Source organism: Lycium ferocissimum, chromosome 4 (genome assembly GCF_029784015.1).
Source record: "Lycium ferocissimum isolate CSIRO_LF1 chromosome 4, AGI_CSIRO_Lferr_CH_V1, whole genome shotgun sequence".
In the NCBI taxonomy this organism is placed as follows: domain Eukaryota; kingdom Viridiplantae; phylum Streptophyta; class Magnoliopsida; order Solanales; family Solanaceae; genus Lycium; species Lycium ferocissimum.
In genome coordinates this window covers 46018647-46045225 of record NC_081345.1, presented here as the reverse complement: position 1 = coordinate 46045225, position 26579 = coordinate 46018647, and the positions used below count along the sequence as shown (strand labels likewise).

Sequence of the window (26579 nt, the reverse complement as noted above, 5' to 3'; positions counted from 1 at the left end):
ACTACTCATTATATTGTTAATGATATGATTTATAACCACACAAATATCTTTGACTTATTGTAGAACGTAGTTTCAAAAAAGTTCCTCGATTTATTAAACTACGTGCTAGCCAAACACCTTCACATAAATTGACACAGACTAGAGTACTCCTTATGTCTCAATTTATGTGTTGTTTCCTTTAGTCGGTTCCAAAAAAGAATGATATCTTTCTATATTTGACAACAATTTAACATTAAAATTCTCATTTTACATGATGATTTATAGCCATATAAACTTTTATGACTTATTTTAGTCCACAAGTTCTAAAAGTCTTCAATTCATCAATTTCTAAACACAGTCAAATATCATCACATGAATTGGGACATAAGGAGTATAGTAGATATTGAGAAGGGGTTCTAATTAAAGATTGAACCTTCTTCAAACATGGACTATGCCAATTTCAATTTGAATTTTAAGTTGGAGATTGTCAACCCTAACTTAATGTTTGAAGTTCGAACCACAAACAAATGCGAAGAATGCTCGTACGTCTGAAGTTTTAACTTTATATCCAGATTTTTCAATTTTAATCATGCATATTTAAAGTTGCTTCTAAAGTGGCTAACTATTAAATACTTTTATTTTTATTTTTATTATCACTTAAATAGAGGTCCTGTAAGTGGCAATATGTGCACTTACCCCCTTCAAAACCATAAGTCAAATTTATGTTGGTGTCCTCTGAAAGGATCCATTTAATTTTTGGCCCGATTAGCAAAATTATACCAATTATACTTCTTCGCATCTTCTTCTTCATCCTTCTTCCAATCGATCCAACATATGCTTATTTGTGGCTATTTTGGATTGGTTTGATTGAAGAAATTTGAGGAACAACATTGTTGGATTTTATTTAGCGTGATTATTGAACAAGATAAAATGGGGTCTATTGATTTTTGAGGGTTTGAGAACAATCTAATAATTGAAAATTGCTGTGATTAGTATTAGAAAACTAGATATCAAATTTGGAGTCATTTGGAGTTGCTTTGGAACAATTTGAGTCAATTTAAGGTGAAAATATGTTACTGAAATTTCTACACAATAAGTTTATGACACACCATAATTATTTGAATTTAATGGTCAATTTCTAGCTGATCGTCAAGACTTATGATAAGACAACCTAACAAATTCAACTGTAATCTGCCAGAATCGTCAAGATTTGATTGTTAAATTGTGATGATCTTTCATTGGTAATATGTTTTTGTAAAACCTTTTAAAACGAGGTCAAAATTTAAATAGGAGCAATGAGATATCTTATTTGTGCAAATCATCCTAACCATAAAATTCTCAGTTATAAAACGAATTCACCTTTCGGCCTATTTTTTTGACCCAAAACTCGAAACATGTGCCTTCCCACTTGGATCAAGATTTTTAATTGTGAAAAAAAAAGTGTAACGGCTTATCGTTAATCATTATACAATAGTCATTAACCACTTGGTTCAAATTTAAGTCATTTGTGGTCTCATTTACAATAATTAAAAATCTCAAGGACTCACTTTCTTGCAAAGGAGCCCCACAAAAACATTTTTTTATACATGGACCCTAAGAACTTTGAGATTGATTTATCAAAAGTACTTCCCTTTAACTAGGATTTAGGAAGATACTCATCATTAGCTCTCAATAGTTTATTTCACTGTGGGGGCAGTTGCAGACTTGAATTTCGTTTTTTTAATAAAAATATCTTCCTTGATATAGCATAAAAAGCCATAAACAGAGCCGCAACTATTGCAAAAGATCATATTTACAATTTATTATATATCTTTAAGACTGACATTTCCCTAGTAACATATGTTTCAAATTAATTTAAATAGTTGTGTGCAACTTTTTCCAATGGACAGAAGAAAAATATGGGATCAGAGGCGGAACTAAGATTTTATTTTTAAGAGTTTTGTGTTCTAAAAAAGCAGTTTATTGGATTCTAAAAAAATCATTTATACATGCTACGCTAATTTTAAACGCAAAAACATGGTCTAGGCTAAAGCTATTGAATTATGTCGAATCCGTAAGCAGACATGTAGCTTCGCCCCTATCTGGGACAATATTGGATGATAGGTTTAGCATGGATTTCTACAAAGATGCATATGAAATTTTAAGTTTATGAGTTCAGGACCATTAACTTTTTTGTTTACTGATTCTGGATGGTTAGATATTTTATACAAATTAAGTAAAGTTCTTAATAGTTAATACTAATATAAGGTTTGGTTGAAACTATTGAATTCTGCCAAACTCGTAATCTCAACTGTAAATCCGTCCCTCAATAGGTTTCTTCTGTGAGAAAGCAAGAAGTGGTAGGGTGGAAATTGGACTTGAGTGTCCTAACAAGAACCCACAAGAGCAGTTACATCAGATAGCCCAGTGTTCAACAGAACAGGCTTACATGTTCCATCTGAGAAAAGGAAGTAACATATGATTAACAAAGTAATATAGTGTATATATAAAAAAAAATTTTAATCTGAATGGTGTAATTTTTTTAACAAATTCACATCTCTTGGATAAGAATTTTTGCGCGACTACTTCCTATTAAATGAACTTTGTATGATAAGATGGTCTGGCTGATGCAGGAAAAGAGAAATTTGTTTTTTAACTCATGTTTATACATCACTGTTTTTTCCTGATAAAGATGATGTTTAGAGGATGCATCATAGTTAACTATTTAAGTTAATCAGCAACCTATTGTGATCACTAAGAATCATTCTCTTTAAAAGAAAAAGAAACAAAAGATAAGTAATTAGTTTAAACAAATCATAAGGTACTTGATTTGGTCCTATGAAACAGTGAAAAGCTAGTGTCACAAAAAGAGAGAAGAAAAAAATGCACATATCATCATTACCATTATCACTAACTTCAATTAACAACCCCACACTTAAATTCCAATTAATTCCCTCTTTCACTTTCTTGTCTTCTCCTTATCCCACTTCCCCTTTCTCTTTTTCTGGTAATATTTATCCATATTCCACATTTACATGAAATCATATTGAATTATGGTTAAGTAATGAAAGTGTATATAAAGACATGTGTCATTATTTTTATTGAGTTGGAGTAAATATAGGATGCGAGAAAGTTTATACTTCTTTGTCTTGCTTCCCTACCCTTATAGCCCTAATTCAAGTGAAGATTTGGTGGATAAAGTTATTCAATGCTTAAGATCAATGGTGAGAAATAACAAAGACAATATCAGATAAAATAGTTAAGATGCGCGCACGGGAAAGGGTTAGATTTTGGGACCTTCATCAGAAAATTATACTATGTGAATAAGCTAAAAACAAATTTTGTTTGTTATATATAATTATTGAATCCCTTTGACGTAAAGAAATATTTTAGTATAGCGGCAAAGAAGGATAAAAAATAACTTTATGCCACGAGTTTGAATCCCAGATGTGACATTGCAATATTTTCTTGAATTTTCCCTTATTTGAATTTTTTATTTGTTGCGCAAGTTAATCCGAACACCACCATTATAAAAAAGAAAAGAAAAGATTGTATTACTTTTCTTGGATATATATATACAAAATCATCTGCTTTCCCAAGAAGGTCATCATGGTTTCTTGTTTTTTGACATGAAAATAAGTGCAGTACTTGATTAAGGAGAATATGAAGAAAAAAGTTAGAATTTTTGGAACAAGGATATTCAGCAATCTTATATTTATTCAACTCACTTCTCTTTGTATTATTATCTGTTCAGGTGAATGAAACTTTGTCTCTTTTATCATTAATTTTCATATACCGGATCTCCTATAATGGCTGCATAAGGTTCTTCTACAACAGTATTCTCTGTTATATTCTTCTTTTATTCCTCTGCTTCACTTACTTTGAAATTTTGCTTTTTTGGTTTTTTTTTTGATTTTTTTTGTGTCGTATCAAAGGTGTTTTATATCTTGCTTGTGCTCCCTATCAAAGACTTAAAGATGGAGAGTACTTACCACTCCACATCAACATTTGGTGGTTAAAATTTTTGTTTTAGTATTTTGTTGGTGTATTTACGATTGAATTGCTCACATGTAGATCAATTAATCAAATCATGTAAAATTATTACGTCTCTTTTGATATATCTGTCTTTGTTATCTTATTTTATCATTGTCTGACTTTGTTAGCTTCCGTATGATACCTGACAACTTCGATCCTAACAATAACTACATGAACAGAAACTTCATCCTCATAGACTATGTTGTTGAGAGTCTTAAAAATGTTGAGGAGTGCATCTTGGTTCTTCCAAAAGTAGTGTATTTTTTGAAATAGATCCAACATCATTTTTGAAAAGTACGAGCAACATATCCCATAGGTTGTTCATTGCAAATCACTCCACTACATAAAAGGAATCTTATTTCTTTCAAGTTGTAAAATCTTGTCCCCAAGTTTGAATTTTAATGCTCATTTGCTCCTTTCAGGTTTAAATGCAACCCCAAGAGAATTCATAGTGCAGCAGAAAATGGTAAATCAAAAGGATATAACAACACCTATAACAACAGTACCAACAGGAAATCCTACCATATCAACCCCTGTGCTGAATCCAACTATCTCAAATCCTGATTCGACATCCACTGGCCCAACTAATCCAGTTTCGACACCAGCAATAACCAATTCTCCAGTGTCTTCCGGTGAGAGCTGGTGTGTTGCTAGCCGAGCTGCTTCACAAACCTCCCTGCAGGTCAGTTGCGGATCTAGACTAGATGCAATGAAGGGTGTTCACGGTTCGGTTTGAGTCGGTCTTTTCAAAATTAAGTCAATTAAGTCAGTTTTTCCATTATATTAGAACCAGATCAAACCAATTGCGTCGACTTTTTATTGCTTTTTTTTTTTGGTCGTTTATTTTAATATGTGATGAGAGTGCAAGAGACTAATATGTACCATAAAAAATTTATATGAAAATTACACATATATGTGTATAATTCGTAAAGTGCTATTTATATAGTCAAGTTTGGTTCCTTTTTTTTAATTGTTATTTTTTACTTAAAACCAAAACCAAAACCAAATCAAAATTAAAAAATCAAAACCAAATCAAACAAGAAAAATAACAATTATTCCTGGTTAGATTCAATTTTCGAGTTGGTTTAGTTTTTCAGTTTCCAGTAAACACCCCTAGATGCAACAAGTTCAAAGGAATACCTGGCGTCTAGCCCGGACTCTATATATGTGTGCGTGAGTTAAAAAAAAATGGCACATATATAAAAAACGTTATATACTGACTTTAAATTTTGAATTCGCATCTGCTGCAGGTTGCTTTGGACTATGCTTGTGGCAATGGTGGCGCTGATTGCTCGGCGATTCAGCCACATGGCAGCTGCTACAACCCGAACACTCTTCGCGATCACGCTTCGTATGCATTCAACAACTATTACCAGAAAAACCCAATTCCAAATAGCTGCAATTTTGCGGGCTCTGCTATTACTACCAACACTAACCCAAGTAAACTGCATTTGTTATTAGTCATGTTTCATGTAATATGTCCGGGGTGAATTACACCTATTGTCACTAAACTTTATCCGCCATAACAGTAAAGTTACACAACTATTTTTCGGTCATATTAAAATAACTGAACTATATCTGACTTGCTAAGATTGACATATATCCCACATTTTGTATCTCCAATTACAGTATGATGGATTTGCAAATTTTCTAGAATGAAGGACTTTTATACTGTTATCCATATTTCTTCTATTTTCTTGTTGCATTGTGGATTTTCTTAGTTGTGTTTTGTTTTATAAAATGAGGAATTTGTCGATATTTCTGATTAAATCTTCTTGTTACTAGATCCTATAGGATAAACTATAGGAAAAAAAACTGTTATTCCTTTTCTAATTCTCGTGTTCGAAACCGGAACAAGCTCTTCTTTAGCAGCCTCGCTTAGTAGACCGGATAAACTTTGATTTTCGGCTAACTCAGCACCAATTCTTCAATAGATTTCTTGCCGGAGTTCCGTCCTTTAAGCCGGGGAAAGTGCATCTACTTTAGTTGATGATTTATCACATTTTCTATCGTGGAATTTATAGAGTGACAAAGCACTAAAATAGCGAGTGACTTGTCAAACCCCAGCCGAAAATTTGATCTTCCGGTTTTTTTCTTTCTGAGCAGTTCACACAGTTCAGTTATTTTGATGTGATAAAAGAAAGCTTTGTGACTTTACTGTTATAGTGGATAAAGTTCCGTGAACCATACGTGAAATTAACCTTCGTATGTAGTTGATGACATGTTATTAAATGCTTATATGTCTGCAGGTAGTGGATCATGCCAATATCCATCAACAAGGTGAACTAACAACTCCAGTGTTAGTATCTTTTTTTAACTTAACCCTGTTAGAAGTAGAAAACTTGACTAATTTATGTGACTGATTGCAGCACAAGTGCATCTATTTTGAACACAACTAATGCAGGAAGATCAAGAACATTTGGTGCTGGACCAATCACACCATCAACCTCATCAGCAGTAGCAGCAAGTAGCTCTTTAAGTTATATATTCCACATCTTAACATACCTTGTGATACTGCTGGCCTAGCTACAGGCTCTGTTTGACAGAGGCGGATTCAGGATTTGAAGTTTATGGATTCTATAGTGATATCGAGTAAATATGCAATATAGTAACTAAGCTCACTATCAAATATTTATCGTTACATATGTAGAGTTTGGACAAAAATTACTAGGTTCACACGTAAACCTATATGTTACATGCTAGATTCGTCTCTCCTGAGTTATCGATCAATGGTTACTTTCTGTGAAGCTGCCACACGCTGCATGATCATGTTGAGAGTTTGTGATAGGAGTTTACAAGCTCAAGATTTATTATAATTTAGTGAGTGATGGCAATTAGGTTGAGTTGCTTTGTTTTTCCAAAATGGAATCTTACCTGTTAGGAGAGGAGGATTTCCATCTATAATTTGTAAATGGAGGAAACTGACCAATTAATCTTGGTATTGTAGGTATTGCTCGCAAGAAACTCTACTTAATGCAATTATTTGGAAAGTTAGTTTGTTAAGTGGTACCACTCAACTATTAGAACTAGGTAAATAAAGTCTTTTTTTTATCATAAAAATCAATTATCTTTTATTATTTCACTTAAAAGTCACTCAACCCGAAAACTTTTTATTAAGTGACACTTAAGTTTTACGCCAAAAATAAAAAGCATTAAATCCATATCATTTTATCCAAAACACATATCCGAATATTAAGATGCTGAATTAAGATCTGAATGTTATACATAATTAAAATTATTTATTCTCTTAGATTTGAATATATTAAACTTGTCTTTATTTAAAAATTAATAAATATAAAATTTAAATAAAATACTAAATTAATCCAATACTATATTAGTATTCTTTAAAAAATTTGCGGAGTTTGTGGTAATAATGACTAGCAGTGGTGATTGTGAGTGTTGATTGGTGATTCTGTTGAATGATGGTTGTTGGTTGTTGATCTTGATCACGCTAGTTGGTGGTGACATTTAATAATTGTGATGGGTGATATTGATAACTAATGGTAGTGGTAATTACATGGGCGAATCTATGCATTAAAATCTATGCATTAAAATTGATAACCATAGTCATCCGACTAAACTCGATATATTGTGTATATAATTCTTAAAATATACTAATATTAACTGAAGGAACACATACTCAAATTGGACTCAATGGAGCACTGGTTAAGCGTTTGGTTTAATCCCTTAAGGTTGCGGGATCGAAACCCACTAAATGCATTTTTGCGTCTTTTTTAAAACAAAAATTGGCTGAAGATGAGTTGACGACATCCTTTAGCGGTGAAAAGAGATGGAGTACTCGTGAACTGCCATCTTTGTACAAATCCTTGAATGAACATCTCATAGGGTATTAGTCTGTTTTATAAATGTTAATTATTTAGATCGGTTCAGATATATTAAGTGGTTGTAAAATTTTAAAAACAAACACACTTAGTAATAAAAATTTGAATTATTAAGATTAAACCTTCATAATTTAATATTCTCATACATTTCTATATCTAAAAATAATTTAACTTATAACTTCTTGTTTTATCCTTAATAAAATGATTTACAACCACATACACATATATAACTTGCTTTAGATCATAAGTTGGTATTTCTTTTTTTCTTAAACTCCATGCGACGAAGGGAATACTATTTAGATATTTTTATATTAATAATAAATAAATGAGGTCTGACATAACCATTTTTTGTCTTTTGTTCATAAAATAAAATTGAGTATGAGTGTGAGTGTGAGACACTTTGAATTGACTACTGATTTACACAGTTTATTTATTAAGTAAATAAACGGTTTAATATATAACTGACTTCCACATGTCAGCACCCAAATACTTAGGTATCAAGCAATTTGTCTAACGCACACTGAAAAATTCTTTGCCACTTGCACTATGTAGAATAAGCATATTTTTAAGGTTTTTATTGAAATCAAGAAACATTTTTTATCCTAACAATTTGAATCTTTGGTCTTAAGAATTCTGGAAATTTCATTTGGGGCCAATTGGTGTTCACTGTTACTCTTACTACTTGTAAGTTTCCCTAAACGTTTATGTATTAAAAATGAAATGAGTTATGTTCAAGAAGACTGTATGTGTATTGATTACTTGGGTGATTCGAAAGAAACTTTTTTTTTTTAAATTTTTTTTTAATCCCACTGAGGTATTTAGACTCAGAGGAATTGTTTTTTTGCCCCCCTTTTTTTTTTTGAAAGGAAAATATGTGGTGTTTTCACTTATTTGTTAGTGAATGGATAATTAAGATAATAATTTTCAGCAAATTGGTTTAGTGTTTTTGATGAACTTTTTGATTGTTAAAGATTTGATGATATGTCTTGAGCCGAGGGTCTTCCGGAAACAGCCTCTTTATCTTCCGAGATGGAGGTAAGGTCTGCGTACATTTTACCCTCCCTGCACTTGTGGGATTTATTTCGGGTATGTTGTTGTTGTTGTAAAGATTTGATGATATGAAAGAATTTCTCTTTTTGGTTCAAACAATACCCTGTACTTTCACTGTGGTACTTCCACTGAGGTCTTAGCATGAAGGAAATTGATGGTTTTTAGGAAAATAGGTGGTGTTCTTCAGGGCCGTCTTAACAACATTGGGGGCCTAAAGCCAGACGCCCTGTTCTTTTTCAAAGAAAAGATCGTCATATATATTTTTATTTAAAGTCTACATTACTAACTTTTTTAGATGCAAAGTCATTGATTACTGTTTTATAATCAATTTGTTCTAACAATTCCTTCTCAATTGATAATATAGCTAATTCATTCAATCTATCTTGAGAAATTGTTGATTTTAGATAAGATTTTATCAATTTTAATTTTGGAAAACTTCTTTAGGCAGAAGCAACAATATTATATTATTATATATATATATATAAGGAAAATGGGGCCCCAAAAAAGTTGGGGCCCCAAGTGATTGCTTTATTGGCCTTATAGTCGAGCCACCCCTGGTTTTCTTAACTTATTTGTTGGTGAATGGACAATATAGATAATAATGTCAGCAAATTGGATAGTGTTTTGATGAACTTCTTGAGTGTTAAATATTTGATGATATGAAAGAATTTTCCTTTTTTGGTTCCGTCAATACGCTATAACTTCACAGTGTTACTTCCACTTAGGTGTTTAACATGAAGGAGATTGATGGTTTTCAGGAAAATAGGCGGTGTTCTCACTTATTTTTTGGTGAATGGACATTATAGATAAGAATTTCAGCAAATTGGATAGTGTTTTGATGTACTTTTTGAGTGTTAAAAGATTGATGATATGAAAGAATTTTCCTTTTTGGTTCTGACAATACCCTGTACCTTCGTGGTGTTATCCAGTGAGGAGTTTAGCAAGAAGGAAATTGATGGTTTTCAGGAAAATAGGTGGTGTTTTTACTGATTTGTTAGTGAATGGACAGTATAAGTAATAATTTCAGCAAATTGGGTAGTGCTTTGATGAACTCTTTGAGTGTTAAAGATTGATGATGTGAAAGAATTTTCCTTTTTGGTTCCGAAAAGACCCTGTACCTTAGCCGTGTACTTAGGCGGTTAGCATGACTGCAATTGTTTTCCATGAAATTTTTTTCCTTTTTCGGGGAAAATAGGTGGTGTTCTCACTTATTTGTTGTTGGAGTGGTCAATATAGATAATAATTTTCAGCAAATTGGTTAGTGTTTTGATGAACTCTTTGAGTGTTAGTGATTGATAATATGTATTGGTTGGAGGAAGTGATATGAAGTAAGAAATGTACATCTGAAGGAACATAACTTCCTCAAACATCATAAATGGCTTTTTCTTTAAGAAATCAAACACCAGAAAATGACTTCTTCATAGAGACGTTATGGTCATTACCCAACACAACCCTTTTTTTCTATCCTATGTTTTCATTGTTTCCTTGTAAAACATATCTACTAAGATTGTAAATTTAGATGTTAAATGCACCAGTATACTTTCCAAGTGTTACACATGGGCTTCGATGTTCCTTCGGTACTGCTATAGACCTTTAATTTTTTGACATAATAGTACAACCTTCGTTTTTGCTCGAAACGATTAGACAACGGCCCAAGTTATTTGTTGAATGGTTTGATGAGAGTATAATACAGATCTGACCTGATCTTGGCAAAATGTTACTCCCTCAGTCCCAATTTGTATGAACTCTTTCCTTTTTAGTTAGTCCCAAAAAGAATGAGACCTTTCTATATTTAGAAAAAATTCAACTTTAAAATTACCTTTTTACCTTTAGTGAAATGATTTCTAGCCACACATATTTCTGTACTTTGTTTTAGACCACAAGCTTCAAAAATCTTCCTTTATTTCTTAAATGTCGCCAGCTCAAATACCTTCATATAATACTACTTTTTTGAGATTCTTTTTTTTTTGTTGTCTTCCTTCATCTTGTAACCTTTTCAACAAACTTGGTCCATCAATGGCTGATTATTTCAGGAATGGTGGCTAAGTCGAAACAGGAAAAAGGAAAGCAACATGAGTAGTGTAACTCATGAGAGTGCAGAAACGAACAATGGTATGAAGAAGAATCGAGAGAATCATAAACAGCAACTGTCCAGAGATGTCATGCTGGGTAGTGAGCTATGGACAGATGGCCTTCTTTGTGCCTTTGAATTTGTCCGTGGCCAACGAAAGACAAATGGCTCGAGATTGACTGAACGTTATGCTGCCAGGTAGGGATGTCAAATGGGCAGGTTGGGCTGAATTTTTTGGGCGGGTCAAAATGGGCCGACTAATAAATGGGTGGGTTGTTGACCTGCCCAAAAGTTACTTGGGATGAAATGGGCTAAAAAGCGGGTCATAACCAAATCCATCCAATTCTTACTAAGTTTTAATTTATATGTTCTTGTATAAAGTTTTAATTTATGTGTTCTTTTATAATCTTCTAGTACTTAATAAATCTTTTTTTTTCTTTATTACAGCTATATATGACATATTAAACAAAAAAAAAATGACTTTTTGAAAATATTTTGACAAGATTTCACTTCGGTCAATTTGGACGACATTAGACATATCAACTCATTTTTTTGATGGGCCGAAATGGGTTGAGTTAGCGGGTCAATGACCAGCCCAAATTTGGGCGGGTTGCGCAGGTCATGTTTTCATGGGCTAATTATGATATCTCTACTGCCAGGGCACCTAAAAAACCACCATTATCTAAATATGAGAGTAATTTCTCACCCCAAGATGTTGACAAGGATCTCTTTATAGAAGAACCTTATTGTACAACAGAAAGGTCTCCTGGTAATTACTGGATACCGATAGGCTGGGCTAGAATATCTGAGCTCCTTCAGACAGTGCATATCGATAGTGGTTGGGCGTCTCAGCCTGTTGATTTTATGGATGAGGAAGATGATGATGTCACTGTAGCAGGTGTTGCAGCTCCATACTGGCAACGTGCGGTGGGACCAACTTGGTGGTGTCATGTAGCTGCAGGTCACCCTTCCGTTAACGCATGGTTGAACAATGCTCAGTGGCTACATCCCGCCATAAGTATTGCCTTGCGAGATGAAAGCAAGCTGATCAGTGAACGTATGAAGCACCTTCTCTATGAGGTACTTCTCTTCTACTCCCTCCATCCCAATATATGTGAAGGTGTTGACCGGGCACGGAGTTTAAGAATGAGAGGATGACTTTTGAAACATGTGGTCTAACGTAAGCAATAGATATATGTGTGGCTATAAATAATCTTATTGGTAAAACGAGAAGTTTAAAGCTACTACTAAATATAGAAAGGTGTCATTTTTTTGGGACTGACTAAAAAGGGAAGAGTGTTACATAAATTGGAACAGAGGGATTATAAGACACGAGCAATTCCTTACTGCTTTAACAACTTTGGGAAGACTAAACCTACTAACCTATTGCATAACCTACCAGGTTATTGTGGTACTTTTCCTTTCTTTTAGTTTTTAGGATGTGCAAGTTTATAAGGATCTAAGAATAGGCTATTGTTCCTGTAAATGACCTAAAGGATGGTTGACTCTTGGTAATTGTGAAAAGCTTCGGTAAAGACATGCAAGTAATCGTGTTTTATGTTATAAATTATTTGCCTCACCAGCTACTTACTTCTATGCCTTCTAGAAGTTGCTTAATAGAAGCAGCAAAAGATGCTAACACAAGCCCAATGTTACTGGACTTCGTTGGTTGGTCTGACATATTCCATTTAGATAATAGGTCTTCCTGTGATTGCAAAAAGGAGATAAGGGGAGGAATGAGTACAGACAGTAAGTTGAACTTTCTTGCTAAATAGCATGCTTAAGTTTCTGCAAAACCGATTTTGACAGAAAACCATTGAGGTTGTAGTTTGTCTGTTAACTTGATGATCGGTCATTTGATCTTTTAAACTGTTTTCTCTCCGCAGTTTGACCTGCGTTACGTAGTTGTTACTTCTCTCGCAAGAACATCATTTATAGTCTGTTGCCAAGCTTCTAAAATTGGCTTATTTTGAAAAGTTCTTTTCAAAAAAGTACTTTTGGTGAGAAGCAGTTTGTATTTGGCTAATCAATTTGAAAATCACTTTTGAGCAAGAATTAATGTTTGGCCAAGCTTTTAAAAAGTGCTTCTAAGTGTATTTTCTCAACAGTGTTTTTCAAAAAAGTACTTTTGGGGAGAAGTACTTTTTCAGCTTCCCAAAAAGAGCTTCTGCTTCTACTTACGTTTTCTTCAGCTAAAAGCTTGGCCACCTCAACTTTGAGGGAAAAAAAAAAAACGCGCATTTTTAGCCTTGGAGAAGCTTGGCCAAACAAGCTATTAGTGCCAATGGCTTGATCGACTTATATAGCATGTTCCACAAAAGTATTTTGTGCTGTGTCCAGGGACTGCATGATTTTCTTTGATGCTTCTCAATTTTATTTTGTGAACTCTGATAAGAACACCAGAGACACAAATAGACTGTAGTTTGAACAAAAATATGAAGGAAAAAGGAGGAAAAGTCAAACTATGAGAGACTGCATTTGCTTTTTCTAAACAGTTGTTCTAACTTTTATGCATGCTCTTAGTTGAGGTCTAACTTTGGCCCTGAAAACTCTGGTGGCCTAAAAAAACACTTCCTCTGCAGAGCATCATAGATCATTCTGCATCACGGATCATCTTAGGATAATGAATATTTCCTTTGTGACAAATCATCGAAGGACATAACATTAAAGAATTGTCTCTCTACTACAATGATAGTTATATTTCTGTGTGAAAACTACATCCACAAATTTGAGTTGTATAACCTTCATTTCTTGTTGCTTTGAGTGCAGGTGCCAGTTAGAGTTGCTGGTGGATTACTGTTTGAGCTCTTGGGGCAGTCAGTTGGTGATCCTTATGTTGCAGAAGATGATATTCCAGCTGTGTTACGATCGTGGCAAGCACAGAATTTCTTGTTAACTGCATTGCATCTTAAAGGATCTGCGCCAAACATCAATGTGATCGGCATTTCAGAAGTCCAGGTTTGTCAATGATCATGTATTAAGCTATCCTACTGTCTATGTTTCATTTGACATTACTAGAGAGAGGAATACGAAGCAGCCAAGGGTGTGGTTCTCAATGGGAGGAGATCCATGAGATCTCATATTCAAATCCAGCGAAGACAAAAACACTAGGTGATTTCTTCTCATGTCTAGGCCTTGGTGGACAGAGTTACCTGGTACCTGTTGTTGGTGGGATGTAGCAGGTATCCCGTGAAATTAGTCGAGGTGTGCGTAAGCTAGACCGGACACCATAATTATTTAAAAAAAAAAAACCGATTGAGTAATAACAATCTTGAGGCTTGGATTTTTTAGTGATAGAATCTCATAATTTAATGATGTGTTTGTAGGAATTACTCGCTGCGGGTTCTTGTAATGTCCCACGAACAATTCATGAGGTAGTAGCACTCTTAGCTTGTCGCCTGGCCCGGTGGGACGACAGGTATCAGTTTTCCCTTGTTTTCATTCGATCCATTTCTTTTATGACTGCATGTTCTAGGAAACAAATCCCATGTTTATCATTTCTTAATTTGCCAAAATCTTTTGAATTCATCCTCCTTGTCAAAAAAAACAAAAAAAACAAAAAGCTTGAAGCAGCTCGAAAAGGGTGATAATTACTGATAAGCATGTAGTGTTGACTCAACAAATTATAATTTTTCTTTATTTTCTTGGTCTATTTGTTGTTTTCCTTCCTTTCCACTTTTTATCTCTTGCTTTTGTGACTTTTGCACAGAATTATGTTATTGATAATGTTTTAGACTTTCAGTTATTACAAGTTCCTCTGGATATTAAAGAATCATCTCTTCATGTTCCCTACAATTCATGCCTTGTGATTTTTTCCATCTTTGGGACAGTGGCGGATCCAGGATTTTCAATCAGGGTGTTCGAAAAAACAAATGAACCAATTTTTGCATTTGTTCAGGGTGTTCAAAAGTCAATATATGTACATGAACACATAAAATTGATCCTAAATATACACTGTAATTTTTTGCCGAGGGTGTTCGGGTGAACACCCTCGGCCTTGACTGAATCCGCCCCTGCTTTGGGAAATGATGGATTTTCTTGCTCTTTTTCTTTCTTTAGATGGTATCGATTATACTAAAGGTCATCAGGAAATTAAGTTGTTTTTAGTAATTAGAAGTTGATCAATATGTGAACTTAGTGCTTTGGTGGGAATAGGTCCCACCATCTGAGCAATCGTGTTCATACCATAACCTTAACGAGTACTTGTGTAAATTGTAGGTGGACTGCCTTAATGCACTACTAATCAGGACCATTCCTTTTGTTGTTTTCTTTTTATGATATATTAAGCTATTGTAAAAATATCATTCTTTTGCTTTCTGCTCCACCCCGTTCCAGTCTTTGACCAATCTTTACATTTCAGGTTACTTAACTTTGTCAGAAGTTGCAGCTTTGACTGTTAATTTCCAATTTCTCAATGTGCCATGAGCATGATAGAAATTTATACAATACCGATAGCTTTTGATTTGTCATTTATTGTGCACGGCTGAATTCACCTATAATTTTTGTCACGTTGGATCAATGTCGCTTGGGGTTATGATTGTGAATTCAATTAATAGTATAATACACTTTTTAGGTTATATCGGAAGTATATTTTTGGGGCAGCTGATGAAGCTGAACTGAAGTTCATGAACAGGTTTTTCGACTTATGATTTTGTGATGAAATTGAGATTCCGCTGCCTTTGGTTTGGCTAATGACATCCATTAGAAACTTATGAAATGTATCCCTGTTGGACAGGAGAACCCATGAAGATGTGCAGCTGTTCAGTGTAATTTTGAATCAAGAGATTAGAAGGCTGTCAACACAGGTACCTCTAGTTTTCACCGTTGCAGGAAATGATCCCTCAGAGCATAAGAACCGTGCTTATTACAGTTGACACTAAACCCAATGAGAAAAAGAGAAATGTTGGAAAGAAACTGAGAGGGTGTTTGGTGAAGCTTATAAGTACTTTTTAGCTTATCTACATGTTTGGTAGACCCCAATTGCTTATAAGCCAAAATCAGCCAAAAGTCATAAGCCGGTCATCCCCAACTTATGGCTTTTCAGTTATTAGTGCTTTTGGTTTGACCAAGTATTTTACTATTTTATCCTTAATATTTTTTCTAATTCTCAAAATATCTTTCCCAAAACAAAACCCTAACTTCCTTTTCACTCCTTGTCTGTCGCTCCTCCTTTTCTTTAACACTGGTACTAATAAATTTAGGTCTTTTGAAAGCAAGGTGTATTGCTAATTTGTTTAGTTGGACCAAATTGGTCCCTGTAGGTAATGATGATCAACTTTTGGATTTTACTAGATCATTAGTTCTGGCTTAGTTATTTGTTGTACAGCCAGCCAGTCTTCTTTTTGTAAGCTCAAATGCTATATCTTGTAATTATTGCATCTTCTTGATGCCTTTGATTAATATCACTTACTTCATCAAAAAAAAAAAAAAATTATAATTTTTTACAAAAAATTGAAGGGTATTTTAGTCATTCTAACAAAAGAACGGCTCATCAGCATTTTATACCAAACACATCAACTGCGTATCAACAGTTTCAGCACTTAAAGCTTGTAAGCTATTTACAATAAGCTAATCCAAACAGGCTCGAATTTCACATTCTAAGAAAGCTTATCATAAGCTGAGACTCTTCCTCCTTGGTCATATGCAAAGCATGCTGATTAATAGTGAAAACTGAAAAGACAAGAAGACCAATTTGAACTTTTGAACAAAAGTATAACACTATTTGTCATCCAAGTAACACTATTTGTCATCCAATTTTTACCTACTAGTTCCCTTGACTTTTGCATGATATAGGAGTATCCCTAAACTTCCTCTCATCTTTGAGAGGATTTTTCTATTTCAGGCTAGTGTTTAAAAGCATGTTATATGTCAGAGTTGAACCAGCATTCTCTCTTTTTCTGCAAGGTTATAAGAGTAAAATGGTCTTTACATGCAAGAGAAGAGATCGTATTCGAGCTTCTCCAACATCTTAGGGGAAATGCTGCAAGGAGTTTGCTTCAAGGAATAGTAAAAAGTACAAGACAAATGATTGAAGAGCAAGAAGCGGTTCGTGGCCGCTTATTTACAATTCAAGATGTCATGCAGAGTACTGTCCGTGCGACATTACAGGTGCCATAAGTTTATTCACATATGATAAATTCTATTCTGAATAAGTGATTTAAGTTAAAAACTTCCTTGTCTATATCTTTAACTAGTAAAGGCGCTTGATAATGAAGTAATTAGCTATATCAGGTATCAGTCTAATGTTCCACAGCACATCTAGGTGATCTTATTCGTGACAAAGAGTAAATATATTCTTGAACTAAAACATCTACTCCGTCCATTGTAATTCGTTTGTCTTAGTTCGACTCAGCACAAAGTTTAAGAAAATAAAGAAGACCTTTGAATTTTGTAGTCTTAAATGCCCTTTGAATCTTGTGCTCTTAGATATGCCATGTAGGATGTTGGAAGTAGAAAGTTACTAAATATAAAAAGTGACATTCAGCAAGCTGACTAAATAGGAAAGTCATATGAACAAATTGAGACGGAGGGAGTATATGTTAGCCAGTAGAACCGGTGGCACTTGGCAGGTCTCCCTCGGAAATTTGATGCTAGGGAATGAATATAACATGACTTGGTATAAGCAAATAGAGACTATTTAAAGTTTTAAGATTTTGAAGCGAAAGCGTTAATTTTCCATGTGCTTCTATTGGGGCTTTATTCCGAAAAATTTCAAAAGTTAAGTTTGTAACCTTTAAAACAAACACTACCCTCATTCTTCATTGCTATTAGAAAAGTTTTAGCCTATCAGGAATCTGCCAAATGAGCTCATTGGACAGTGGTCTGCTTACACGTGTGACATTTCTTGCATTTATTAGGAGTTTTCATGAGAAATGACAAAAATGGTCCTTTATGTTTGAGGGTAGGTTCAAAATAGTTCCATAAGTATGTCTTTAACAGATTTGGTCCTTTAAGTTTGTCAAAACTGACACTTTATTCTCCCTAAAATATTTGCCGCATTCTATTTGTTACATTTCCCCACTTTGCGGGATCACACTAGGTATGTTGTTGTATTCTATTTGTTAGATTTGACGGAACAGTGGAATTTTTTTAAACTATAAATACCAAAAAAGTCATCAAAATCTAGAAAATGCAACACAAAAAACTACTCTAGACACTAATAAGATAATAAAAAAAAAATAAAATTACACTTTAAAAAGTTGCACCACACTATAGAAATAAATTTAAAATAGCAAAGCTACAAAATGTGTCCCGCTAAATGTGAGTTCCTGCTAATTTTCTTTTGCTCATAGTTCCGCCAAATCTAACAGATAGAGTTCGGTAAATTTTTTAGAGAGAGTAGAAGTGTTAACTTTAACAAATTTAAAGGTCCAAAACTATTAAGTGCATACTTAAGGGACTATTTTAAATCTAACTTCAAACATAAGGGACCATTTTTGTCATTTTCTCGAGTTTTCATCTTTATTTGACAGTAACTTCCATTGTACTCCTCTTGAGCTTTTATTCCGAAAATCTTTAACTTCAGGATCGGAGCCTTCGAGTCCAACATAATCTAGGAGTTTTTGGGGGCTGTGGACTTGTTCTTTCTATTATCACCGGACTCTTTGGGATAAACGTCGATGGAATTCCTGGAAACGAGGGATCCCCATATGCATTTGCCTTTTTTTCTCTTGCCCTCGTCTTGCTAGGAGCTGGTTTAATTGCTACAGGATTGATCTATCTTGGACTGAAAAGACCATTCGTTGAGGAGCAGGTCCAGGTGAGAAAACTAGAGTTACAAGAACTCGTCAAGATGTTCCAGCACGAGGCCGAATCGCATGCTCAGGTTCGAAAGGATGGTTCAGGAGCCAAGAACCCAGTTGTTCCTGCAGGCATAATGTCAGATGGAGACAAATATGTTTTCATTAGTTGATAAAACCATAGAGATGCCAAGTCTTCCATACTGCATTTTGTATCTTGTTACAACTGGTAGAAGGAAAAGAAAAGTAGCACAACTGTTAACTGCATGGATAGAATACTTCTGCTGCTTCATAAGTTGAATGTACAGGGACATCCTTAGTTGTTCTGTTTGTTCTGTTTATATGACAAAAGGCAGAAAGCAGATGTAGTTCCAGACACAGAATCCACCAAATTATTCACAAGAGGTGTCAATCTTTGTTGGTTCCGGATTCACTCACATGTTGCTGATGAGCTGGTTAAATATGTTCTTGCTAGTCTAGACAATGGGAAAAATCACTAGTTATTTTTCAGCTCGTGTAATTGGAAAAATAGTCATTGTTGAGTTCCAAATTTCACAAGTTTAACTCCAGGACATCAGTTGTGAAATTTGAACTTTCAAGACAACGGTTATTTCTTAAAGATGGGACCAGAAAATGGCCAGTGGGTGCTACTTCTACTCGAGGCAATTGCTTAAAACAAGATTAATATCTTGGAGTTTTACTTGTCAAATTTGGAACTCCAGGACAATGGTTATTTTTCAATGATGGGTCGAAAGTGTTTCAATGATGGGTCGAAAGTGACCGATGAACGCCCTTTCCACTCGACCCAAATGCTTGAAACAAGATCGAAAAAATATTATGATAAGTCTCATCAGTTACAACTAATGCAGATTATGCCTTTTCAATATAGAGGAAAGGCGTTTTATAGTTACTTGGCTATCATTAGTTTTTCTTTGATAACATTGGAGCTGCATGCTTGTCGACTATTTCACTGATTATGGAAAGAAATCACAAAACATTTTTGACTTTAAACCTTGGTCTTTCATGGTTTTTATCCACTTTGTTGATGGATAAGTCACACCCTATTCAGTGAAGGGTATACAAGAAACTTCAGTATCTTAAACAAACAAAAGAAACTTGTATAGGATCTTAAGCAAACTTGTAATGGACACACATTCAGCTACTTTATGTGCATTTATCATGGATATCCAGAACGTGGATTCACAGACAACTAATCATACCAGATTTCTGCATGAACTACACCGATAAAGTTTATCAAGTAACAACGTTTTGCTATCCCCAACAAATTCTCAGGAAAAAACTAACCAAACTTTCATCAGTAACAGGATGAAACATGGTCAATGAGGATTCATATAGCCGATCCGAACTTGTTTGGGAGGAGTATTTGCTTTATGTAGTGTCCTCAGAGCACAACAATCGTGCTAAGTAATGTACATCATATCCAAGCTCAAGAAGATGAGGAAAATAACAAAAAATGATATTCTGTAAATCAGCAATCAGTATGATATCTTGCACATCAGCAATTGTTGAAAACTTACTGCCTGCAGACCCCTCAGATGAATGGTCGATGACAAATTGATTTCTCAGGTATAAGAACCGGAGAATATCGTGATCTTATCCTTGCAGAAGGACCTTACAACCTGGGATAATTCATTCCAAAAGAATGGAGAAAGGAATTGTAGTGCTACCTTTATCTGAAGGGCAGTATTGAGAAAAAAATTTGGATAGTAAAACTATATAGGAACAAAAGGAAAAGGAACACACTCAAAAAAAGAAAAACCGCTACGTCCTCCTCCTGGATACTGCTTTCTAAAAACCAGCTAAAAGCAGTACAATGCAAGGACTGTCTAAATGAGTGAAGAAAATTGCCACATAAATTCTGCATAAGATTTTCATCTTTGTCCTCTCAAAATGTAATTAAGGGTCACATTGTTTGGGCAACATAAGCACAGCAACCAACTGACATTATAAAATAGGTAATAGACAAGATGCATCACGGAAAATAGAGAGCCTTAACTTGTAGGAGAAGAAATGCCAATAAAAGATTGAATTCAAGAATCAAAGACTGCAACTTTGTAAAAATCCAGCTACAAATTTGAACCACCTCATAGAGCACGTAGTGAAAGGATACTTCAGATATAATTGCTTGAATGTACAATTGGAAAAGAGAAATTTGACAGAGTTGGTACAGTGCAGAAATATATTACAAATGAACATGATAAACTATCCATCAGTGAAAGAAGGCTGTTGTAATCTCCTGTTATTCACAAAGCAATCTTGTTATCTTACAGCAATTTGGTTCTTTGAGAGAGCGCTTTAGAGGCAAAGTCCCACCACAAACAGGAACCACAAAAAAATGCCACGAATTGCATACAGTGCAAATATCCTTCAATGTACACCTGCTTTTTTCTGCACTATGCTTTCGATTCTGCAAAAAGAAGTTCACATTTGTATCAGACAAGTTTCTACACAACTAGGGGTGGCAAAATTAGCCAACACGCCCAATTTTGGGCTGCCCCGCCCATTTCAGCCCATTTCAGCCGATTAAAAAGTTGGGATGATATGTAGCCCAAATTGACCCATGAGAAATCTTGTCAAATATTTTCAAAAAGACAACTTTTATTTGATATGTTATCTATAGCCATCATAAAGAACACAAAAAGTTTTATTAGGTGCTAAAAAATTATAAAAGAGCAGCAACAACAACAACAAACCCAGTGTGGTCCCACAAGGGGGGGTTGGGGAGGGTAGGAAACAAAGAAATTATAAAAGAGCAAACAAAGAAATTAAAACGTAGTAAGAATTGGGCAGGTAGGGTTATGACCCACCTTTTAGCCCATTTCAGCCTGAGTAACTTTTGGACAGGTCAATAACCCGCCCATTTATTAACTCAGCCCATTTCGACCCGCCCATATTCAGCCCTACCTGCCCATTTGACACCCCTACATAAAATCACCCAAAAAGTGTGGCAATGAGAAGTAAAAGCGCACTTGCTTCTGGATTTGCTTATACATTACCTCCCTCTAAGCTGATGAACACCCTCAAGAACGTCCAGTGCTTGCTGTACCTTTGAGTTTTCTAGTTTCTCTTTGCTTTCAAGTATTAAGGATGAAAATCTCAAAAAGGTGACAAGTTCTACTTCAATGTCTCTAAGTTGTTGGTCTATATGTTCCAAAAACTCCTCATATGAAGATACCCCCTTTAAACTATTGATCCTGTCGGCTTCCTTGGACATGTTCCCACTTGTTGATGCCTCAAGATTTTTCAATTCATCATCAGTTACAAGGTTAGCATTACCATCATTGGGAGCTTGCGATTCTTGGCTATCATCTAATTTTATAGTTTCCTGGTTAAAGTCTTCATTTTCATCTGAATTATCTGGATTTTCATCCTTCGGAGATACGATTCGAACGGGACTTGGAGCATCATCTGTAGTAATCTCAAGGTCTAAAGCGACATTTCCAATCAACTGCTTCTCCCTCATAGATATCGCCTGAAAATAGATGACGTCATGAAAAGGGAGAAGAAAATTATATATTTGAGTAGCTTTGACAGAAATTTTGTTCCATGATTAGTGGGAGTAGCTCTTTCAACTGAACTTTTTAATTGAAAACCTATTCATCCTTTTGAAACTTGATTTATCCTCTGGAATAACACTCAACTCACTAAACATAGACTCGCTGCATTTCACATGACTGTCTCAAGTAGTTCACCTTTCTCTACACAAGCGACTCCATTAAAGATCAAAAAGCAGGTCAAATCACTAAGCTAGATTTACTTGTGTACTCTAGTTTTTCAATTTTAGGCTTCATCCACATTACTAAAGAGAGAAGAGCAGAATTGAGTTAAGATTTTACAGATCCTGTTTTCGTTCAAAATAAACACGGCACTGATTCTGTTTTAAATTTTTAATCAGACATGGTAGAACAAACAAAAGGTAGTAAGGCACCATGTTGAGCAGGAATTTGAATCCATGAAGTGTGGTGATTGAAGTAATTTAGTTTTGTTAAGTTTCATAATGATTTTAGATCTTGGATATCATATAAACTTCCTCAGCTGAAGGAAAGCAACTACCCAAAGGAGAAAACTAAAAGATAGTCAAGTATACCTCATTAAGCTTTGCTGCAAGTTCATCAAGCAATTCAATGCGACTCTTTGACTTCTCCATGGCTTGCATTATCTTCTTCTTTTGAAAAAGTAGCTCCCTGGCGTCATTTTCCTTTCCAGTTCGAACATTAATGGCTGCCTGTCGCCGAAATTTCTCTGCTGCTTCAGACAATCGAAGTAGCCTCGATCTTGCATTATTCGCTGAACAGCCAGGATTCTGATCAGTAAGAATTCAAAATGTTCAATAAATATTATGCTGTCCATAGAACCAATGAGTAAATAACCAAGGAAACAGAAACAGATAAAAACAATATTGGATAAAAGTGATCCAAGACGAAGTTGTAATATAGTTTTTCAAATTTTTTCATGTGAAATAATAAGAAACATAACAGTTACAAACTTTGTAACATCTTACATAACAGGCTTGTAAAATTTCACGTGTAAATCCTCATACAAGTAATTAGCAAAACATAAAGGCAAATTCAAACAGAATCTGCCACTAAATTTGACAAATAAACAAGAGAAATCAATCAAAGGTACAAACTTTTGCAACATCTTACACAGCAATGCTTGTAAAATCTCACATGTAAATCCTCAGATAAGTAATTTGCTAAACCTAAAGCCAAATTGAAACAGAACCCACCACAAAATTTGACACCCAATAAAAGAGAAATCATTCGAAGGTAGAAATTTTGCAGCACCTTATACATCAAGTTCGCGAAACCACACATATAAATCCTCAAATAAGCAATTTTGCATAAGCCAAATCCAAATAGAACCATTAAAAGGGCAGAGATTTGCTTGATCAAGCCAACTAACTCCATCAATCAACTTATCAAAATTCAAAACGAACACTAATATACTAAATTTGACACCCAATAAAGGAGATATCCATCAAGCCTTTGCAACATCTTACACAACATGGTAAAATCTCACATGTAAATCCTCAGATAAGTAATTTGCAAAACATAAAGCCAAATTCAAACAGAAAACCACTAAATTTGGCACCCAATAAAGGAGAAATCAATCGAAGGTACAAACTTTGCAACATCTTATAAGCAAGTTCACAAAATCTCACAAATAAATCGTCAAATAAATAAATTGCAACACATAAAGGCAAATTCAAACAGAACCCACCGCTAAATTTGACACCCAATGAATACGAACTTGGCAACATCTTTTACACCAAGTTCGCAAAATATAACACATAAATCCTCAGATAAGTAATTTACAAAACATAAAGCCAAATTCAAACAGAACCCACCACTAAACTTAACACCCAATAAAGGAGAAATCAATCAAAGATACAAACTTTGCAACATCTTGTACACCAAGTTCGCAAAATCTGACATATAAATCCTCAAATAAGTAATTCTTGTACATAAAGCCAAATCCAAACAGACCCATGAAAAGTTCAGAGATTTACTTAGTCAATCCAACTAACTCCATTGATAAACTTATCAAAACAACAACAAAAAAAACATTAATTTACATGAACTTATCATAAATAAAGAAGAAGAAAAAAAAAACCCATTCATATAAATACCTTTGTTTTTTCTGCTTTGTGCTTCTATATGGAAATATAAGTCAATTTAAACAGAACCCACCACTAAATTTGAAACCCAATAAAGGATAAATCAATCAAAGGCACAAACTTTGCAACATCTTGTACTCCCTTGATAAACTTATAAAAACAACAACAAATACAGTATATAAATTTTAATGAATTTATTATTAAAAATGAAGGGGTAAAAAAAAAAAACATTTATATAATTACCTTTGTTTCTTGTGCTTTCTGAAGATGGTCAAACACAAAAAGGAGAAACCAATCAAAGGTACAAACTTTACAACATCATGTACACCATGTTCAAGAAATCTCACATATAAATCCTCAAATAAGTAATTTTTTGCATAAATCCTCAAATAAAGCCAAATCCAAAAAGACCCATGATAAACTTATTAAAACAACAACAAATACAGTATATAAATTTACATGAACTTATCATAAATAAAGCAGAAAAAAAAACCATTTATATTATTACCTTTGTTTCTTGTGCTTTGTGCTTCTTTGTGAAGATGGTCTAATTGTTCTCTAAGCTTCTCTGTGTTGTTTAAATTATTAGTAGCAGAAGTAGCAAAATGTACCATTTTCTTTGGATTTTTCCATTGAACAAACACAGAAAAAGCAGAATTCAGTATCATTTTCTTCTCTTCTCTATTGTTAGAATACAGAATTTTCTTATAATAGAATTTTCTTGTTCTAAAATTAAAGGGAAAAAAATACTCTCAACTATGGAATATAATACCAATTTTATCCTTGCCATCTTTTTTTGTTTATCCTACATTCCTACCTGGTTAATACAATTCCATCTCATATTTAATCAAGTTAAAAAATTAGTATCTTGCTTGATTCAATATTAGGAGATGTATGAGTCTCAATTTCAAAGGACGTTTTAAAACGCGGCATTTCTCTTTTTTTTTCTAATTCATGGCTAACAAAGTTCCATTCTCGTGCTTCATAATATCTAACGGGATCAAATGCTTCTTTGGTTGTCATCCCATAGTTTAAATATAATGTCACATTTCTATATTTAGAAATAATTTAATTTAATCAGATGATTTACAAGTTACACAAATATTTAAATTTTTTTTGAATCACAAATTTTAAAAATCTTTCTTTTTTCTTAAATTTTGTATCTAGTCAAATGGTGCTACATAAACTAGAACAAAAGGAGTAGTACTTTTTTTGGTTGAAATGGAGCTTCAGGCCGAACAACCCCTCTCAACGCCAGTTATTTTTTATAAAAATATTATTTCTCAGTTGAAATTCCAAATCTTGCTTCTCCAATATCAACAAATAATCTAAAAAATATTGTTAAAGGGGTTACTATTTTTTCAATCAATAAGTGCTCGTTTGGTACGAGGGAGAAGGGATAATTAATTAGGAGATTAGGTTTGGGATGAGTTTATTTCATGATTGGTTGGAATAAAATCGTGTAATAACCAATCTCGAGATTAATTATTCAGAGATTGTAGCATTATTTTTATCCCACATTGAGGGTAGAATAATAATTTCGGAATAACTTGTTCCCAACCAAACGAGCCTTGAAGGTTCAGAGGGTAAAGTGGAACTTGTTCTAAAGGTCTGTGCATGATCTGAAATCTTGATTTCTTACTTCTACAATATCAAAAAGATAATCTAAAAAAATGTTGTTCAGGGAATTATCGGTCTCGTTCAAAAGCTGGTGGTGTATTTTTTCCCCAACCATTAGAGGTTAAGAGAGTAAAGTGAAACTTGCTCAAAAGCTATATGCAAAGATCTAAATGATTCAAATCTTTTTAAGAGCTAATAAATGGCCGTAAAAAACAACAACGTACCAAGTGTAACCTCACAAGTAGAGTCTGAGGAGAGTGAGGATGTATGCAAATCTTACCGCCGCATTTGTAAGGTTGAGAGGTTGTTTATGATAGACCCTTAGCTCATAATAAATTGTTGTAAAAGTTTTAAAGAATGTACATAATACACTGACATTTAGATAATTTAGATTTATATATATCCATTAAGTGTAAATAAATATGATCGAATATTTAGTTCCAAGTTTTAAATTTTAAATTTTAAATTTCTGAACCTCTAATAGAACTTTTCCTAATATTTTAAGGCCTTAAATTAAACTATTGAAATCTTCATATTAGCACCTAGTATTTTTAACAAAAAAATCCACGATAGTATATGTAAACATATTCCTGCCATCTCATTAACTTGAATTATTTTTTCAC

General features: G+C 34.0%; 3 protein-coding genes across 7 annotated transcripts; 2 read left to right on the top strand and 1 right to left on the bottom strand.

Moving 5' to 3' along the window:
• The first annotated feature begins 3560 nt into the window (after window positions 1–3560).
• On the top strand, window positions 3561–6695 carry LOC132054780 (major pollen allergen Ole e 10-like). 4 transcript variants are annotated; one of them, XM_059446753.1, is made up of 5 exons: window positions 3561–3712; window positions 4416–4675; window positions 5244–5433; window positions 6243–6292; window positions 6363–6502. In XM_059446753.1, the coding sequence occupies exons 1-4, from the start codon at window positions 3622–3624 to the stop codon at window positions 6275–6277; spliced, it is 576 nt and encodes a 191-aa protein (XP_059302736.1). In that variant the 5' UTR covers window positions 3561–3621; the 3' UTR covers window positions 6278–6292; window positions 6363–6502. The 4 variants fall into 4 exon arrangements, with proteins under 4 accessions (XP_059302736.1, XP_059302732.1, XP_059302735.1 ...); XM_059446749.1 differs by having other exon boundaries at window positions 3562–3712; window positions 6243–6273; window positions 6363–6695; XM_059446752.1 differs by lacking the exon at window positions 3561–3712 and adding an exon at window positions 3713–3780 and having other exon boundaries at window positions 6243–6273; window positions 6363–6695.
• A 1643-nt stretch (window positions 6696–8338) lies between these two features.
• LOC132053304 (uncharacterized) lies at window positions 8339–19132 on the top strand. Its single transcript, XM_059445268.1, has 9 exons — window positions 8339–8519; window positions 10919–11154; window positions 11616–12036; window positions 13726–13914; window positions 14283–14374; window positions 15530–15589; window positions 15692–15761; window positions 16861–17064; window positions 18482–19132. The coding sequence occupies exons 2-9, from the start codon at window positions 10958–10960 to the stop codon at window positions 18866–18868; spliced, it is 1620 nt and encodes a 539-aa protein (XP_059301251.1). The 5' UTR covers window positions 8339–8519; window positions 10919–10957; the 3' UTR covers window positions 18869–19132.
• Window positions 19133–20812: 1680 nt separating this feature from the next.
• LOC132053302 (uncharacterized) lies at window positions 20813–25068 on the bottom strand. 2 transcript variants are annotated; one of them, XM_059445266.1, is made up of 5 exons: window positions 24845–25068; window positions 22804–23003; window positions 21713–22188; window positions 21077–21123; window positions 20813–20989 (listed from the first exon to the last, which is right to left on the bottom strand). In XM_059445266.1, the coding sequence occupies exons 1-4, from the start codon at window positions 25002–25004 to the stop codon at window positions 21084–21086; spliced, it is 876 nt and encodes a 291-aa protein (XP_059301249.1). In that variant the 5' UTR covers window positions 25005–25068; the 3' UTR covers window positions 20813–20989; window positions 21077–21083. The 2 variants fall into 2 exon arrangements, with proteins under 2 accessions (XP_059301249.1, XP_059301248.1); XM_059445265.1 differs by having other exon boundaries at window positions 20813–21123; window positions 24845–25067.
• Between the last annotated feature and the right edge of the window lie 1511 nt (window positions 25069–26579).